The 19,181-nt window shown below is 50.9% G+C and overlaps 1 protein-coding gene across 3 annotated transcripts; it reads right to left on the reverse strand.

Annotated features, from left to right (window-relative positions):
* Positions 1-211: 211 nt before the first annotated feature.
* Positions 212-18,110, reverse strand: LOC147583691 (cytochrome P450 4F6-like). 3 transcript variants are annotated; one of them, XM_086698782.1, is made up of 13 exons: positions 17,957-18,110; positions 17,405-17,597; positions 12,501-12,645; positions 10,862-10,915; positions 10,640-10,767; positions 9,028-9,149; positions 8,052-8,322; positions 7,655-7,721; positions 7,336-7,465; positions 1,724-1,857; positions 1,579-1,643; positions 1,311-1,393; positions 212-919 (listed from the first exon to the last, which is right to left on the reverse strand). In XM_086698782.1, exons 2-13 carry the CDS (start codon positions 17,594-17,596, stop codon positions 742-744), a joined length of 1,569 nt encoding a protein of 522 aa, XP_086554908.1. In that variant the 5' UTR covers position 17,597; positions 17,957-18,110; the 3' UTR covers positions 212-741. The 3 variants fall into 3 exon arrangements, with proteins under 3 accessions (XP_086554908.1, XP_086554910.1, XP_086554907.1); XM_086698784.1 differs by having other exon boundaries at positions 8,052-8,196; positions 17,864-18,015; XM_086698781.1 differs by having other exon boundaries at positions 17,864-18,010.
* Between the last annotated feature and the right edge of the window lie 1,071 nt (positions 18,111-19,181).

Raw genomic sequence — 19,181 nt, forward strand, 5'->3', positions numbered from 1 at the left:
GAATTCCATTTAACATCATCCTTGACCAGCAAGGCTCGAAGAATGCCTCCTAGAGAAAGCTACCTTCTCCAAGTTCTACACATGTTATTTCAAATATGATAATGGATACTCAAGCAAAGATAAGCAGGCACACGCGACCACTAACCCTACCAGTGAAAACTAGCAAAACAACAGACCACATAACGGATACAATGATTGCAATGATCAGACACACAGGAGAGCGCATCTATGTTTGTTTCAGTGAACATAGTGACCATGGAAACATAGTGACGGATTCTGGGGTAAGAAAAGTTTGGGTATATTAGATAGGAACAGAGGTCAGAGTGGCCAGAGAGTAGTGGCACTATGGGTTCTCCACTGTGACCCTGAGCTTCAAACATGCCCTTCAGTCAGTCTCTAACGGTGGTCCCTCTCCTACTCAAACACCTTCCATGGCACCCAATTGCCTACAGGATAAAAGCCCTTATTGGGCTGTGGGAGAACCCGCAATCAGCATGGCGGGGGGAGGGGGGGACCATGGTCAGCTGGAATGGCTGCCAGGGTCTTGCGCTCACACACCAGCCTCCCCTCCACCCCACCCCTCGTCCTCCCCCTCCCACTGCGTTCCCGCAGGTCCCGCGCGCCCCCTGCTGGCTGTCAGTGGCGCCCCGGCAGAAGAGACCACACAGTTCTAGTCCTGGGAATCCGCCAGGGGGCGTGTGTAGGGACGGGGTGGATCCCAAGCCAGGGGGAGCTGGCGGGTCACTGGGGGCCCGCGCTCAGCGGCTCCACCCGCAGCCAAAGCCCGCCCTCGGCGCGCAGGATGATCTCCGGCTTCCTGCGGGGCTCCTCCTTGTCGGGCAGGACCCGAAAGCGCAGCAGCGTGAGCGCCAGGACCACCTTTATCTCGGTCAGTGCGAACGTCTGCCCGATGCAGTTCCTGCGGGCGGCAGTGGGAACTCACTCGCCAGGGACCCCAGCAGGTCCCGTCGCGCCCCGAACCTGGCCCGGGACCGCCAGCCCCGCCCGCAGGGATACCGGAGGGGACTAACCGTGCCCGGGACCCCCATATGGGGGTCCCTGAGCTTGGCTCAGATCCCAGCCCTGAGCTCCCAGACAGAGGGAAGGGGCTCTGAGCGCACCGCGGAGCCCTCCTTGGACCCAGCCACCCCCCACTGCCCAGGCCTTTACCCCCAACCTCTGGAGGAGGGGAGAGAAGGAGAACCATCCTCAACACCCCCTTTCCCGCCCCCACAGCCACGTCTGGGATCTCAGGCCCAGGCCCCTGCCCTCACCACCTCATCCCCACCTCCGATGCCCACTGTGCTCACCTGGGTCCCGCGGAGAAGGGAATAAAAGCCAGGGAAGACCTTTCCTTGATGTTTTCTGGGTCAAAGCGGAAAGGATTGTATACCTGGGGGCGGAGAGAGGCGGGACTGTTGGACGGGGTTTCTCAGGACAGCCGGCTTTGGAGACACAGGTGTGCGTTTCATGGAGGGAGCGATTTGCCCGGTCAGAACCCTGAGCCCTCCCTTAGGCCCCGCTAGGGAAGTGGCCAAGCATGAGGGTGGGTGGAGGGGAGGGAGGGGGAGGCAGCACCTCAGGGTCTGGCCACACGGATGGGTTGTGGTGGATCCCGAAAATACTAAGGAGGCAGATAACACCTGTGGGAGGGGAGGGGCCAGTCAGGAAGTGTTTCACCTCTTCCTGCCCGCGAGGCTCCTCCCCCTGGTCTTGTGGGCACCTTTGGGGATGACCCGGCCATCTGGGAGCACGACATCCTGGGTACAGCAGCGGGAGATGGCTGTGACCGGGGGGTGCAACCGCAGACTCTCCTTGATGCACATGGTCAGGAAAGGCAACTGGGCCAGGTCGTCCCTAAGGAAGCCCCCCAACGATTAGCCAGGGATCGAATCACACTCCCGCAGACCTCCAGCTGCTCCCCGGATGCTGTGTCTCCCTCTCTCTCTGCCCCTCCCTGCTCTCTCTCTCTCTCTCAAAAATAAATATTAAAAAAAAAATTTTTAAGTATTTCTGAACAAAGCCCAACATTCACACAGTACCTTTAAAAGTTAGAAAGTCTAAAGTTATACAATTTATTTAAAAAGGAAAAAAATCTCTTTGCTGGACTTACCAGGTTATTTCAACAAATAAAAGGCACCCTCCTAGGTGGAATACCTAATATAATGGTGTGGATTCTTTCTAAGTTAATTAATGTATCCAATGCATCCAATTAAAATCTAGTTGGTGTTTTTGGAGCTTAGCAATCTTATTCAGTTTGAAAAACTTAAAGTTCAAAATGTATGTCGATTTAAAAGACCAAAAAAGAGAATCCATTCACCTGATATTAAGACCCATTACAAACGTATGGTGATAATTAAAAAATTAAATTAAATTAAATTAAATTAAATTAAATTAAATTAAAAGGCAGCAAACCACTGTTGCAAGAACAGGAAAACAGACCCACAGAACAAGATAGAGAGCTCAGAGACAAGTAGGTGAATAGGTGAAAACGTAGCATCTGGTAAAGGAGGCCCCACCACCCCCAGACAAGGGATGGTTCAGACACAGACATAGACACCCCCACAGTCGCACCAACACACACTCCAAAAGAACTGAAGCATCATGCACTCTACATATAAGATGGGGTCTTCTCTTACACGTGAAAGGTAAAGAAATAAGTTTAAAGAAGATGTAATATAGAAGACACTTCTGTTACCTATGAGTAGGAAAGAATTCTTAAAACCCCAAAACATAAACCAGAAGACAAAAAGAAAGGAAATGAAAGAAAGAAAGAAAGAAAGAAAGAAAGAAGAGAACAGAAGAGAAAAGAAAACATATTCACAGAATTAAGGATTTCTGTTTAACAAAACACTCCATTCAATGCACCAAATTAACATTCAGATGAGAGATTCACAGAAGATAGTTGCAATAAATATATGGATCTAGAAGAATATCTTGAATAGACAAGGAATTCCTACCAATCAACAAGAGAAATGGCAGGCGACTCAAAAGAGTAGACAAAGGACATGATCTAGAAATTCATGGGAGCTCAAACTCAGAGATTTAAAACATGAAGAGATGGGGCGCCTGGGTGGCTCAGTCCGTTGAGCATATGACTTCGGTTTACATCATGATCTCGAGGTCCATGAATTCAAGCCCCGCGTCGGGCTCTGTGCTGAGAGCTCGGAGCCTGGAGCCTGCTTTGGATTCTGTGTCTCCCTCTCTCCCTCTCTCTCTGCCCCTCCCCCGCTTGTGCTCTCTCTCAAAACTAAATAAATAACCATTGAAAAGAAATAACTAAATAACACGTGAAGAGATGCTCCAAGTCGCCGATTACCAGAATGGAAATTATATAGCAATGGGATGTTACCTCATATGTATTCGAGGTGAGAATTAACAAGGTGGGTGATGGTAAAGCCTGGCTGAGGCACCGGGGTGGGGGGACCCCACGCACTGACAGTAAAGGTATGGACAGGAGCCACCACTCTGCAAGGCATCGGCATGGTCAAGGAAAGGCGATGTGTGTTTCATGACCCAGCAAGTTGGCTCTCAGCATAGAACCTGGAGACATTCTCAGACAGGTAGATAAAGACATGAACACCAAGGGGTTCATTGCGGTCATTAGATGGAAACCTTCTGGATATTTAGGTCCAAGGGACTAGAGAGGAACTTTCCATACGACAGTCCAAAGCAACAATCTAAATGTCCATAGAACCACGGATGTCTGACAAAGTCATAGTGTTATGTTTCTGAGAAAGATAAGAACCAGCAGCAGATCTGTGATATAACACAGATCTGTGAATTTTTAAATTTGTTTTAATGTTTATTTATTTTTTGAGTGAGAGAGACAGCATGAGCAGGGAAGGGGCAGAGAGGGAGAGGGAGACAGGGAATCCGAAGCAGGCTCTAGGCTCTGAGCTGTCAGCACAGAGCCCAAGGTGGGGCTCAAATTCATGAATCACGAGATCATAACCTGAGCCAAAATCAAGAGTCGGACGTCCAACCAACTGAGCCACCCAGGTGTCCCATAAACAAAATATTTTTAATAAATAAATCCATTACAAGAAAACGAACAAGTGTTACAGTTTAGCATTAGAATGGGAAGGGCCTTTCCAAGCATTAAAAAAAAAAAAAAAAAAAAAAACAGAAGCTATAAAAAAAAGTTAATAAACGTGACTCCAAATAAATGAACAAAAACTAAAATAAAGTCAAAAGTCAATCCAGGAAAGAATTTTTGCATAACAGAAAAGGAACTAATTTTCTTTATATGTAAAGAGTCCTCACAAATCAATTTTAAAATGAAAAACAGAAAAAACTCAAAGTAAAAAGGGCAAATTATGCAAATTGAAGCTTCACAGAAAAAGAAATATGCATGGTTCATAAACATGTGAAAATCGTGCTCAGTTTTACCCATTCTTAAAGTGATATTCATTAGGATAATGAAGTATTCTATTCACCTACCAGACTGGCAAGAGTTTTAGAATTTCATTATGCACACTGTCAGCAAAGATGCGAGAAAATTGTCACTCTCAAAATCTGTCTAGAGGAGTGGATTTGTCAAGAGCGATTACATTGTGAAAACTCAAATGGTCTTTGATTCAGCAATTCCACACCCAGAAATGTGTTCTGGAGAGACATCCTCACATGGGAGCAAAAATCAGTGTGTACATGGATGTTTGCTACATCATGTTTATTACAGCATAAGGCTCCAAACTATACAAATGACCCTCGGCAGGGGAATGTTTACGTAATTAGGGTACATCCATCTGATGGAATACTACACAGTTATCAAAAGGAGGAAATACAGATCACTAGTCCTATCAAGCACTGCAGGGTAAATCGGTACAGAGGTGCTGAAAGGCAATTCAGCAATATCTGTCATAACTGCAAATCATCACATAAACGTCCCCAACAGAGGGGTGAGCTGAATAAAGTGTGCGATTTACAATTAGAGAGGAGTCGGGGCGCCTGGGTGGCGCAGTCGGTTAAGCGTCCGACTTCAGCCAGGTCACGATCTCGCGGTCCGTGAGTTCGAGCCCCGCGTCAGGCTCTGGGCTGATGGCTCAGAGCCTGGAGCCTGTTTCCGATTCTGTGTCTCCCTCTCTCTCTGCCCCTCCCCTGTTCATGCTCTGTCTCTCTCTGTCCCAAAAATAAACGTTGAAAAAAAAAAAATTTTACAATTAGAGAGGAGTCTAAAGCAACTGTTGAGAGAAAAGAGAAAAGAACAAGTAACCAAATGTGTGTGTGTTTCTATTAAAACCATTATAACTATAGAAATACATAGCTACAAGACCTTCTGAAAAGTCTGAAAGGACATATGACAAATTGATGTCCCTGGAGACCCCTCAGGCGACAGGGGATTGATTAGGCTTGGGGGGACAGCAACAAAGGTGGACCTAACCTTCTCTGTAGTGTTGCATTTTGTGCAAGGAGAAGAAAAAAAAGGACTTCTTCCCATTATGGATTTTGTAATTCAAAATTAATTTCCCAAAACTTACATCTGGAGGGGAAAGGAAAAGATCTTGAAGTTATATTGTCAGTGTGCATGCCTGAATGCTCTGTGTTTTCTCTCAGCTGTGGAGAGAAAAGACTAGGCGCAAAATGAGAGAGACTGTGGGCACATGGGTGTGGGCAGAGATGATCACTGGAAGCACACCAGAGATCATCAAAGGTGGGGATGGGATTGGGGTGCTGGATAAGGCAGAGGCTTGTGTGAGGTAAGGAAAGTATTTAACCCTGTGCTCCTTTTGCAATATATACGTATATCAAACCCTCGTGGTGTATACCTTGTGTTGTATACACAGTATTTTATGTCAACTATATCTCAATAAACCCGAGATTGAAAAAAGACAAAGGCTTATTATATCCATTGTAAAGCATTTCCCACCATTTGAAGTGTTACCAAGTGCACTGTTTGAAGTTGAGAGACACACAAAAACACTTCTCCACTTCACGCAACTGCTGTACTGAGCCCAGCCTTGAAGTTGAAGGCACTACCTCCAAAGTGTTCAGTCCAACATCTCTTCCCCATTCTTCAGCCCTTGGCCCCAAATCTCCCTGGGACCCCCAGGCTCCACCTCATCTCCTCCAGTTTGCAGATATGTTTAATTCGAATATCTGACTTGTCTCTCCCCTGCTCAAACATCTCCCATGGCTCCCCACTGCCTTCCTATATTAGTCACGAATCTCCCTTCAAGAAAGAACTTGATGTCCAGCTCCAAGGAGTGCAGTCGGCTGACAGCCTCCAGTTAGAGGGCCTCTGGGCTGTGCAGCAGCATTCAAGCCAAGGCCACACTCTCTTGGGCAGGTCCCAGCCACTGAGAGAGCATGGTGGGCCCCTACTTTCTGATCACTTCTGCCCAATGTGAGACTCCCTCCCTGAGAGCAGTATCCCTGAACACTTTTATCTTTTATCCAATATTGGCTTCCCAGACTTGAACTAACACCTTTGGAAAATCTTCACGTGGTTTCCAAAGCAGACCAAGAAGGGCTTCCATTACCAACTACCAGCTCCAGCCTCACTGGGAGCCTCGCAGATGCTTCACACTGTAAATTTCACAAGGATCCAGCCACGTTTACTTCCTCCCAAACACGTCAGGCCCACCTCTGCATTCCTCCATCAGGGCCTTTGCCCAAACTGTCCGTAAGGCCTGGAGCACTGTCCACTACCCATTCCCAGAGGGCTGAATTCATATTTGCTTCTTTGCTCCCCAGCCTCACCCCCTTCTTTCCTCCATGATCCAGCCTTGACCAAGTAGGACTTAAATGGGACTGGACATGGAGTTGACAAGTGCCGGCAGGGTAGACATGTTTACTGAACCAAGCAATGAGTAACTTTTTTACCCTCAAGGACCACTTGTGAATCCCTGGAATAGATAGTAGGTGAGAATTAGATATAAGAGAAAAAATTAACACCAAGGGTCTTTAGCGGAAATGTGCAACTTCAGGCAGAAAAGCAAGGGAGAGAAGTTCATTTACTCAACACACGCTGGATGGCATCTGTTCTACACACATTGTCACGGTTCTCCAAGCAGCCCTTGGAGGAGACATTCCCTGACCTGTCCCGCCCCCATTTACAGAGGAGAAAAGTGGTACTCAGAAAAGGGAATTGGTTTTATTCAAGTCACATAGCAAGCAAGCAGGGCAATACATGTGGACACTCCAATCTTTCTGTTGCATAAGCCTGCTTTCCCCTGCTCTCCAGGCTGGGTACCATACCCTTGCCTCTGGGTTCTGCTCCTAGTCTCTCTAAGCAACAATGACACAATCAACAAAAGTTCTTTCCCCTTCCCTAGCAGGGGAGCAGAGCCAATGAGAAGGGTTCCAGAACAGGACATGAGGACCTGCACTCACCATTCAATCTCTTTAGGCTCACGGTCCCTCAGGAGCTCCTGCACCTCCTGCCGACAGCGCTCCTGATATTCTGGGTGTTTCGCAAGGTTGTACAGGACCCAGGAGAGACCACTGGCCGTGGTGTCATGGCCTGAGAGGCAGCCAGACAGGCTTGGGTCTCTGGGCTTGTTCAGCACCAGAGGGTGGACAGCGCCCTTCATTAGGGCCCTCAGGGAGGTTGGGGAAGATGGGGTGGGATGGGGTGGTCCAGGGCCCACCTGCCAAGTCCCTGGGATTGGACAGACTCCTACCCCCTGCAGTCCCACACTGGGATGCTTACCCCCAAACATGAAGGTGTCAGCTTCAGCTCGGATATCCTCATGGGACAGTTCCTTCCCGTCTTCATCCTGCAGAAAGGGCACGACCTCCTGAATCACACCAGCTCGAGGGCACCTGAGTCTCACCTGAAACAGTCCCTCAGGCTCCATCATCAAAACAGGATTCGTCCCTCATCATCTCTAGAGCCCTATCCCGCAGGTTTCCCTGTCTCCAGCTTTCTTCTCCCAAGCAGCCTTCTACAAAGTCACGTCTAAAACTTATCCCTGACCTGTCTCTCCCTTCCTCAAGCACCTGCCATGGCTCCTCAGTACCCGCTGGGTCAAGTCCAAGTTCTCCCATCTGACTTTTGAAGTCAAGGTCCATTCTAACTCTTGAATTCTGATCCCAGGGAAGCCCACCTTGGCCAGCAGGAGCACATCAATGAAGTCCAAAGTCTTGGCCTTAGCCTTGGCCTTGAGGAAGTCATGGGAGCCCTCAGTAATGAGGGAGCAGCGCCTCTCCTGGATGATGGCATCTGTGAAGTTGTGCACCAGGTCACAAGCCCTGCGGAAGCGCCGCCCATCAGGGGTGAGGTAGTACAGCAAGTCCGGGTGCAGGAAGATCTGCCTCTGCCGTTTCACCACAAGGGCACTGAGCTCCAAGATGGCAGCAATATATTCACTGGGGCTCCTGAAGGGTCAGGCCATAGAGAACAGCTCCTTAACCCACATGAGGCCCTAGGAGTGCCTTCCAACCAGAACCTCAGAAGCATGTCCCTACAAAACAGAGTGTCCTTCAGGCATGCTTCTCTCTCCACCTGCCATCTCTGTCAATGGAATCATGGCCCAGACCCTGGGAACACCTTGGGTATCACACTCATCTCTCTTCTGTCCTACACAGTATCTGCCCCTGCCCATTCCTCCTTACTTTCCTCCAAATCTGCCCCATTTTCGCCACCACATTCAAGCTGCCTCCTCCTCAGATTCTGTGTCTATGTGACAGTTGGTCCTCTCTCGAGTCCGATGTCCAAGAACAGCTGTGACCATGACCTTCATCTACTCAAACACTTTCCACCTTCCATCTCTGGAACCTCAGGATAAAGCTCAGACCCCTTTGCTTCACGTTTCAATATCCTTAAGATTAGCCCCCCTGCCAACCCTCCAATCTCATTCCCAAGGTGGCACATGCTTTATTCATCCTAGTCCTGTTGGCCTTTATCAAGCATTTTTGCTTACCTGAAACCTTACCTTTCTCTTTCCCTTCCTTGTCCTTCTTTGTCTCACTCTGATCCATCTCCTCCAGGAAGTCCCATCTGATCACCCTGGCCACCCTCCCTTCTCCACCGACTCCCTTGGGTCTACGGTTCATGTTCCCAGGTCCTGAGCAAGCACTCACTCCTGGCAATTGCTGTCAAAACTGAAGACACATTTCTGCAGACTGTCCAGGGTCATGAGGCTGATGTGCTCAAACATGTCCAATCGGGTGCTGCCCGCTGAGACTAGGCGCTTCCACTTGGCCTGGACAGAGAAAGGGGCACATCTGGGGCAGGAACCTACATCCCTTGAGCTCCCCTTCAGCCCCAATCACCAGGATGGACTCCCCAAAACCCAGGCTCCTGGTCCTCCACCCCAGGCACCCATCTCCAGGGAGGACCAGGCTTGGGTGGGAATAGAAACTCTTACTATTAAGACCCAATGGCTGGGGGTCAGGAGACCTCAGTGCAAATCCTGGCTCTGCTTCCTACACCCCTGTGTGCCCTTGGTCAACTCACTGCTGCCCTCTGGACTCCACCTGTCAAAGCTTCAGTAACAGTTAAGATGACTTGCTCTGTTGTCAGACAAACCGGGTTGGAATCCCAACTCCATTTATTAGCTCACTTGCTAGCTGTGTGAATGGGAGCATGCTCCCTAACCTCTCTGAGCCTCAGTTTCATCACCCGTAATGAGACAATAATCATCATCTCTACCTTATATGGTTGTGGAAATTAGATAAGACAACGTGTGCAATAGAACTGGTGCATGAGGGGCAGTGGGGAGGCTCAGTCGGTTACGTGTCCAACTTGGGCTCAGGTCATGTTCTCATGGTTCCTGATATACACCAAGAGCTAAGTAACCATTAGCTCTCACCCTCATCTTCGTCATTATCATAGAGGTAGGCGACTGTTGCAAAAATGTCTCCATTTCTTCATCCCTCCCTCTACCTTCACCCTTTGCAATGAGGTTTGGCAGATCTTCCATTAGGAGGTAAAACCTCTTTCTCCAGCTCTTGAATTGGAGCTGGATGTGGGACTTGCTTCCGCCAACAGAAGAAGGTGGAGGTCCCGGTTGCCTGTTCTGAAACTAGGCTTCAAGAGGTACTGCATGTTTCTGCTTGTTCTCTTGGAGCCCAGGGTCTACCATGCGATCAAGCCTAGGCTAGCCTACTGGAAGATGAGGGACAAATGCAGGAGTCTGGTTGTCCCACCAAGGCCATCCTAGACTAGCCAACCATTAGCCAAGCCCCAAATGTGTGGCAGAGCTGAGCCTGGAAAAGCAGAGCTGTCTCCCAAACCCAGCCATGGCCACAGACACCTGAGTGATTCCAGCCAAAATAAGAACTATTCTCCGGACTCATCATCTTGCGAGCAATAAAACACAAATTCTTTCAACCTCATGAGTTTTAAGGTGCAGTTCAGTGAAGAAAGAGCTACTGTACAATCCTCATCATTAGTGTCTCAAGTTTCACAGAGTTTCAGTGAGGCAGATTAGAAGCTAACACCTTCCGAGCACCTACAATGTGCCAGGACCATGATTCCATTACATCATCTTGACCACCCTTTAAGAAGGGCTTATAATCCTCATTTGACACATGGGGAAACTGATGCTTGGAGAAGAAATAGAATGGCCCGAAAGTCATTTAGCAAAGCCAGGACTCCAGGCCACTCCCCTTTTCCCAAGGTTCCAGCCAGGAAAACCTTTCCCAAGGCCTTGGGAAGCCTTTCCCAAGGCTCCAGTGGGTTTCAACTCACATGCATGATGTCTGCACTTTTGTTGAAAATCTTCACATAGGATTTCAAGATTTCAAAGTGGAAGGCAGGTGTCAGCAAACGACGGTGGTGGCTCCACTTGTCACCAGCAGTCAGCAGGAGCCCATCCCCTAGTAGAGGCAGCCACGAGGAGTAGGCAAGGGCAGTGCTTTCCCCTGAGACCCCAAGGTTGTCCCCAACCTCCTTCACTTAACAGTTACTCACCCAGCCAGGGCCTCAGAAAGCTGTAGAAAAACTTATCCTTGGGCACGATGGTGGCTGGCAGGAGAGACAGATCATCAGGGGCCATAGAGAAGAGGCATGATGGGCTTTGGGTTGGGGGGTGGAGGATCCAAGCCAGGGGAATGCATACTCCCTCCAACCTCCATAGTGGGAACTGTATAGTGCAGAGTGGGGAGGTGAAGGGGGACAAGACCAGGCTGCAGCACAGAGCAGAGCAAAGGCAGAGCCCATGGACCTACCCCTAGGTACTTAGATGCTCCCGAAAATAAGGCACAACACACCCAACATGCCTTGATATGGCTCCTTGCCGGTCCGACATGTTCAAAACACCCAAGCACAAATCAGCACTCCACAAAATGCTTTAAAGGGACCTAGGATATTGCACCTGTCCCAGAACCCTCTGACATCTCCTGGGACTTCTGACATGGCCCCAACACATGGTAACGTGCCCTGACACGAAACAACATGCGTAACACACACTGGCCTCATACAGCATCCTCTGAATGGACCCAAGGACAATCTGACACGACCTCAGTGTGTCTCATAGACGGTCCCTGGCAGGACTTAAATATGGTCCCACTAATGTCCCAGACATGGCCCAGGTGTGACCTAGCCTTTCTCAGGATTCTCTTCTATCCCATAGTTATCATTAAGTGCTTAGGCTCAGGGGCTCCTCTGTCCTTAAGAGACCAAACAGTGTTGCCACCCTCAGATGCTGAGCTCCACCCACCACAAAGAGCTGCCACTGCTCCCTCGTGCCTCTAGACCAGCTCCCCACAACACTCTGGCCATCTCCCTACCCCAAATCCCCTTCCAACTAAAGGTCCCTCCTACCAGAGGCAGTTAGGGCAGCCAAGAACACACAGAAGTAAGAGAAAGCCTTCAGCATGCTATGTGACCTTGAGAAGTTATTAAGCCCCCTTGAGCCTCCGTTTCCTCACCCAAGAAATGCCCCCCTAGCAGAGATGCCAGTGAATGGACATCTGTGGTATCTGCCTGTCCATCCCCTTCTGGAACCAACACCTCGCTCCTCTTCCTCCTTCAGTCCAAGTAGCTAGGGAGGGTGGCCATGCCACTCCATCCTCCGTTCCAGAGCTGAACATATGACCCTAACCCTTAACAATCAAGTTGCCATGACTAGAGGAAGAATTGGTCCCTGTGACCCAAGCCAGGCCAATTTAAGAGAATCCTGCAACTATTTCTGGGTCTGCAGAGAATGAGCTCACGTTTTCATTGGGGTTGAGCTTCTTAGACTCATCTTTGTCAGCATGAGAGTGAAGCTGTCACCAAGGAACACAGAACTACAAGAGAAAGACAGATTCCCAATGGCACTGTTTGAAGACTGGATCCAACCACGCCTGAAGACAACATTCCTTCAGCTTTTCAGTCAATAGATTCCCTTTCTTCTCTTAGACCAACATTGCTGAATTTCCACCACTCAAAACTGAAAATTACTGGGAACCAGAGAGAGCCAGGGACCTGCCAGGGTCACCCAGCAGGTTAATGGCAGGTCTCCACCAATACTACCCACTTCCCTGCTCAACCTGGTCTGTCCAGAGGTGCGAAGAACTGGGAACAGGGACAAGGGAGTGGCTGGGTCGGGTGCTCCTGGGAGAGATACCTGGGGCCTGGAGCAGGGGGGCAACAAACTTGGGGTGGACGAACCGCAGAAGTGGGTAGAAGGGCCCCATCCACCACAGGTGAACATCACGGAAGCTGTAGCTCAGACTCTCCATGAACCTCAAGCCTTCTTCATTGTTCTTTACCTGGGGGTGGCAGGGTGGAGGAGGAAGACCAGGTCAGGCAGCAGCCCCAGAAGCTTACAACTTCCCACTGCATCCCCCCTTCTGCCTGCATTATTAGTCTACACCTCTTCATCTCACTAAGTCAGCTTAACTTTGTTGGTCTGTCTCTTTTTGTGTGTCTATCTATGTGCGTCTCCCTCTCCCTTCACTCTTACAATCTTCATATGTTTCTTTAGGTAGGTGATAGACATCCAGATGATAATAGCTAGATGATGGAGAGCTACATGATGATGATAGATAGATGATAGATAGATAGATAGATAGATAGAGATAGAGAGATAGATAGAGATAGATAGATGATAGAGAGATAGATACAGAGAGAGAGAGAGAGAGAGAGAGAGAGAAGAGGGATGACAGATAAATGGGAAGATGGTTGTATGGATGCATGGACAGATGGACAGACAGACAGATAGATGGATGCATGGATGGATGGAAGGATAGATGGATGCATGCATGCATGGACAGACAGATGGATGGATGGATGCATAGATGCATGGATGGATGGACGCTTGGATGGATGGGTGGATGGATTGACAGACGTATGGACGCATGCATGCATGCATGCATGGGTGGATGGATGAAGAGAGAAAGGAAAGAGATGAGAGATGGATGGGTAGATGATAGATGATATGTGTTTGTGTATGTTTCTTTTACATTCTCTGTATGTCCTGACTCCCTCACTTTTTCTCTGTATCTCTCTCTTTCTTCACCCCTATTTCTCTCTCCATCTCTCCCACTCCCCATGTCTGTGTCTCCTAACCTGCACACCCTCCATGGCTCCCCAGAACCCTAAGAATAAACCCCCTGCCCCTACACAGTCCTGCAGCCCCGCTGGCTCTGCTGTCCCCTCCACCTTCTCCCTGCCTCTCACCAGCATTGCTCTTTATGCACTCAACTCATGGTTGCTCAAAACCCTGGTGCTCGCAAGGCAGTGGGGTGGCTCAGTTGGTTAAGCATCTGACTCTATTTTTGGCATGGGTCATGATCTCACGGTTCGTGAATTCAAGAGCTGTACTGACATGTGGAGCCTGCTTGGGATTCTCTCTCCCACTCTCTCCCTCTGCCCCTCCCCCACTCATGCGTGTTCTCTCTCTCTCTCTCTCTCTCTCAAAATAAATAAATAAACTTTAAGAAAACAGGTGTTGGGCGCCTGGGTGGCGCAGTCGGTTAAGCGTCCGACTTCAGCCAGGTCACGATCTCACGGTCCGTGAGTTCGAGCCCCGCGTCAGGCTCTGGGCTGATGGCTCAGAGCCTGGAGCCTGTTTCCGATTCTGTGTCTCCCTCTCACTCTGCCCCTCCCCCGTTCATGCTCTGTCTCTCTCTGTCCCAAAAATAAATAAACATTGAAAAAAAAATTAAAAAAAAAAAGAAAAACAGGTGTTTGCTCTGTCCCCTCCAGGCCTTTGAGTGGGCTATTCCTCTCCACAGTATATACTTTCTCTTCTTTTCTTAAAAAATTCCTACCCAGGGCACCTGGGTGGCTCAGTCGGTTGAGCATCCGACTTTGGCTCAGGTCATGATCTGGCAGTCTGTGAGTTCGAGCCCCTCATCGGGCTCTGTGCCGACAGCTCAGAGCCTAGAGCCTGCTTCTGATTCTGTGTCTCCCTCTCTCTCTGCCCCTCCCCTCATGCTCTGTCTCTCTCTGTCTCAGAAATAAATAAAACATTTTAAAAAAATAAAAAAAAATACCTACCCATCAGACCAGACCCCCTTCCAACAACTCCTTCTCTAAGAAGGCTCCCAGCCTACCCAAACAGCAGATGCCTTGCTTCCCCTCTGAGTTCCTCTTACCCCTGTCTCTCCGTCAGACCCACTCTGACCACACAGGATTGAGGGTGTCTCTAGCTCTACATGCCCAAGATTGGGGTTCCCCCAAGACAATACCTGGGACTGAGCCTCCCCAAGGACACTCCTGAAGCAGTGTCCAGAAGAAAGCAATGACCAAAGTCGCCCAAGAGCAGAAAGGACCTTGGAATCCACAGGGACCTCACAGAAGCCTGGCAGGGAGGGGTATGTGGCCCTCAGATGCTGCCACAGTGCCCATGGCCACATATTCCAGATGGGTACCTGTGGCATGATGACAGAGCAGGCAATGCCACGGTGGCAAGAAATGATGGGAGCCCAAGCAGATCATAAACCCTGCGAGTAGGCAGCCACCAGCTGAATTAAGACCCTCAAGCCCTGCTCTGTGAGGTGGACCTACAAGCAAGACAGGGGCCATCACCTCCGCAGAAGGAGCCACGGCAAGTTCCCCTGCAACCTCTGCCGTGGTTAGTGTGTCCAGACTCTGCATAGACGGAGGGGATCTCTGTTTCTTCATGCTCCTTCCCATGGGGACAGAGGGATCCCGGAAGACTCTCCATGTCGCAAGGGTCCCTCCCAGGACACAGGGAGAAGACACGCTCTCTGCCCCTAGAGAGGCCGACCTTGGCTTGAGAAGTCAGATCTTTCTTCTCCTGGGAGTCGTTCCAACCTCAGGGAGGTGCCCACAGGAACAGCAGGGTGGCCTCACGTTTTGTACTGGGGCTCGTTCCCATGTCCTGTCATGTCCTGGCCAGTCCACACAGCTCCCCCCCACCCCCGCTCCCCAGATGGTGAAGGTGTGCAGACCTTCCAGCTCTGACAGACCCCAGGACACAGGTGTGAGCTCTGCCCATCAGTCAGGAGGGCAGCTCCCACCTACGTCCTCTTCTGCCCACCAGCTGGCATGGTGCATCCCATCTGTCTGTCTGTCTGTCTGTCTGTCTATGTACCTGTCTATCTACCTCTACCTATGAACCTATGGACTACCTATGAACCTATCCCCTGAACCTATGGACTCCCCCATCAGCCGTGCCTTTTACAAATGAAGAAACCCAGGCTGCGTCTCCCAAAAGGAGAAGCAGGGGGGCTTGCCTCCCAGTGACGCATCTTCTCCAATCCCACAGGAAGCCCCATCCTGGCCTGACAAATACTTCCAGGTGCTCCAGACAGGTGAATACAAGTCATTTTCACTTTTGTGACTGTTCCCTGCTCCCTAAGAACTCTGAGGCATTTGAGGAGATTGACCCAGAGAGGGAGAGTGACTCAGCTGAGGTCACACAGCTGAGTGAAGAGTGACCAAGACCAGCCTCCATGGCCAAGCCCTCATAGGAGGTGTAGGAACTGTAATTTTATAACATTCCTGCTACCTCCATAACTTGCTGAGAAATTGCCAACACCCAGAATATCAGGTAACATTCAGGACAAGCTTAGGGCATCCTGTTGTGTAATGAGCTGGTTTGTGGGAGGGCAGGGGTGGAGCTGGCCCCTTCCCTTTGGCATTGGATGACCAAGGGAGGTGATGGTAAGTTCATCCAAACCTAGAACAAGGCCTCCACCATGACATTATCAAACAGTTATTAAGTGCCAACTGTATGTCAGCTCCTGAGCTGGGCATTATAGATACCAATCTATACCCAGTGCCACTGTCTAGTGAGAGAGAGAAAAAGAGAGATAATAAACAAATAACTGGACAATTAACTGTTTGAGTGTGAGCAGGACCAAGTCAGAGGTCAAGGTCCAGGGGGGGAAGTCAAGGGAGGCTCGTAGAAATTACACCTGAGCTGAAAATGCAACCAGAAAAGGAGGGATCGACCCAGTGGCTGCAGGAAGGGAAGCCCTTCCAGGCAAAGGAGCAGCACAAGCAAAGGGCCTGAGGTAGGAAGGGTTTGGCTCGTGGAGGAGAGAAAGCAGGAGCTTGGGGGGTCCAGGGTGTGCACGGGGCCAGGAGGGCAGCAGAGCCTGGCCAGGCAACACGTGGTCTCTCTCTAGAATGATGATCAGTCTTACAGAATGGTTTTCAGCTGAGTAGTGGTGTTAACAGAAGTGAAATTTCAGAAAAACCTCTCCTGGGTTAAAGACAGAAAGGACCACAGGGGAGACGGGAGAGCTGGAAGCTTATAATTCATTTGTGGTGGGAGTTGATGGCCCCCTTGGGAGTCAGAGCCCCCCCAGGTGAGGCAATGGCCTGGGGAGCCAGAGAAGAGGACGGGTGGGTTAGGACCCTGAAGGCTCCCCGCATGGAAAGGTGGGGTGAGGAAGAGCCAAGTGGAGACCGGGGCTGGGTGGTGTGCGAGAACCCAGAAGACAAGGATTCTGGGCAGCTGCGGTGGTCAGCAGGACCAGATTGCTTCCGGGGGGTGATGAGGTCATGGTCATGTCCTGGAAACATGACAGGGGTGGGAACCAGGCAGGAGTGGGTGAAGACGGGCTGCCGAGATGCAGACACTGAATGAAATAGGTTTGGTCACGAAGGTCAAGGCCAGGGTGATTCCTTCAGAAAGGGGAAGTGGTCAACTTTTATCCCAGTTGGGCAATGGGGCTCGTTGATGTATCTTGGGAGTGAAAGGCAAGATCACAAAAAGGAGGCAGAAGAAAAGGGCGCACAGCCCACCCCTCTCCTCCAGCCCAGCAGCACCCCATGGTGGGAGAGGGGAGCAGAGGTCAGAACTGATTCCTGTGGGGAAGCCAAACCCCACAGATGCGATGTGTTTGCCTGAGGCCAGCAAACATGGGCCAGGCAGGGAGCGGACCCTGCACGGTGGCCCCTGGCAAGATTGTGGGGACACCGGGGAACTTGGCTCTTTGCAGCCCTCCTCTGCTGTCCCAGACCCCAGCCCCACCCCAGGTCCCCGTTCCCCACCCTTGGGAAAGTGCCTCAACCCCGATGCCCCAGGCCCGTCCTGCCACCCACACTCACCAGTCCCAGGTGACCCCAAAACCAGCTCTGCTTCGGGGGCTGTGGGAAACACCGGAGGCGGCAGCAGGTGTCATAGAAGCTGTAGCTCCAGGCCAGGACGCGGGCCAAGAGCCAGGAGGCCCCCACCAGCAGCAGGAGCAGCCATGGGGAGGCTGCCACCTGCCCAAGTCCCAGCCAGGACAGGCTCAGCATCCTGGAGGCAGAGGGGACAGATTTTGCTGAGGCCGAGGAAATGGGCCCAAGGGTGAGCTCTCTGGACTCTTCAGGAACAGAGGGAGAGCCCCTCCCCCACACCGGGATGGGAGGGGCATGGACAGACAGGGGTAGATATAGTGAGTGCTCAGCACTGGGCAAACAGTGATTCAGAGAGGGGAGGAGGACCTAGACAATTCCAGAGGGAGAGGCAGAGTGAGTGAGAGGGAGACAAAGACAGAGAGTGAGAGATAGCTAACCACCCACCAGTAGCCACTCTGCTCCCAGCGGCTCTCTGGAGCCACCCCACCCTTGGGCAGCATCCTTCACTACCCAGGATCAAGACCCCCAGCCAGGTACCTTCAGACCAGGGCAGCTTATCCACACAGCCTCCTCTCCCCTCCTCTTGGAAAGTCTTTGTCCCTGGCGCCTGACCTAGGGGACACTGGCAGTGGCCAGGCTAAACCAGCCAATCCCTGCCTGCCTGCTTACCTCCTCCCCACCTGGCAGTGGCCCAACTAGTAGGTGGGGGAGGGGGACTTCCGTGTTATAAAGAGAGTATGGGAATGAGTTCTCACAACTCAGCATCCCCCACATGGGGGTGGGGGATCCGTTGACAGATGGGCAAAGGTGACTCCTGGCCCCCAACTAACAGCCACCCCTGCCCTTTCAAGGCCAGCAGGGCACAGCAGGGAAAAGCTTGAACGTGAGAGTTCAGGTGCCATGGGGGCAGGGTGCAGCCAAGCCTAGTCCCAAAACATCTCTGGGGCTCCTCTCCACGTACGAGGCAGGTCAGAGGCATGCACCATTTCCCAGCACAGAATCAGGAAGCCTCGGGCCTCCGGGCTGCACAGCCTGGCAGGAGTTCAAGCCCTGCCTCCAAGCAGCCTAGGGCCTGGGCTGACACAAGACCACTGGGGGCAGGAACAAAAAGCCCTTCTGGCTGGGGGTTACTTGCATCAGACTCAGGGGGTAAAGGGCCCAGTGGGAAGAAGGCACCTGGAGGTGAGAGGGTAAGGCTGCAGGAGGCCAGGAGAGGGAGGGGGGCCCAGACAGAGCTGGGAGACCCTGCACGCAGTTCAGCCCCCTCCTGGCTGTGACCTTAGGCTGTGCTGGCCCTCTCTAGGCTCAGTCTTGCCATCTGGGAAATGGGATGTCAGATGAGGGCCTGAGAGGGGGACAGAAGACGGTTCCACAGGAAGGTGGGAAAGATCAGGGACCCCCAAAAAGATAAGTTGCCAAGAAAGAGCTCGTGACTAGTGTGTGTGCTGCTCTGTGCCAGCGTTCCACGTAAAGTAAACCTACTGTTTGCAGAAGACTGTCTGTAAAGTGTGCCTACTATGTGCTGGGTACCACAAAAAATGTGCCTACAGTGTGTTGGGAACGCTACATGAAGTGTGCCCACCACAAGCCAGGTACGTCGTATAAAGTACACCCACTGTGCGCCCCTTCTGTTTGACACAAATCCTGTCAACCGTATGCCAGGTGTTGACCTAAAGCATGCCTCCATGTGCTGGGGACCTCTACAAGACATGCTTACTAAGTGCTAGGTGCTCTACATAAATCACACCTACTGTGTGTTGGG

The sequence above is a fragment of the Puma concolor genome, chromosome A2 (assembly GCF_028749965.1).
Source record: "Puma concolor isolate L17-30 chromosome A2, mPumCon1.1.hap2, whole genome shotgun sequence".
NCBI classification, from domain to species: Eukaryota; Metazoa; Chordata; class Mammalia; order Carnivora; family Felidae; genus Puma; species Puma concolor.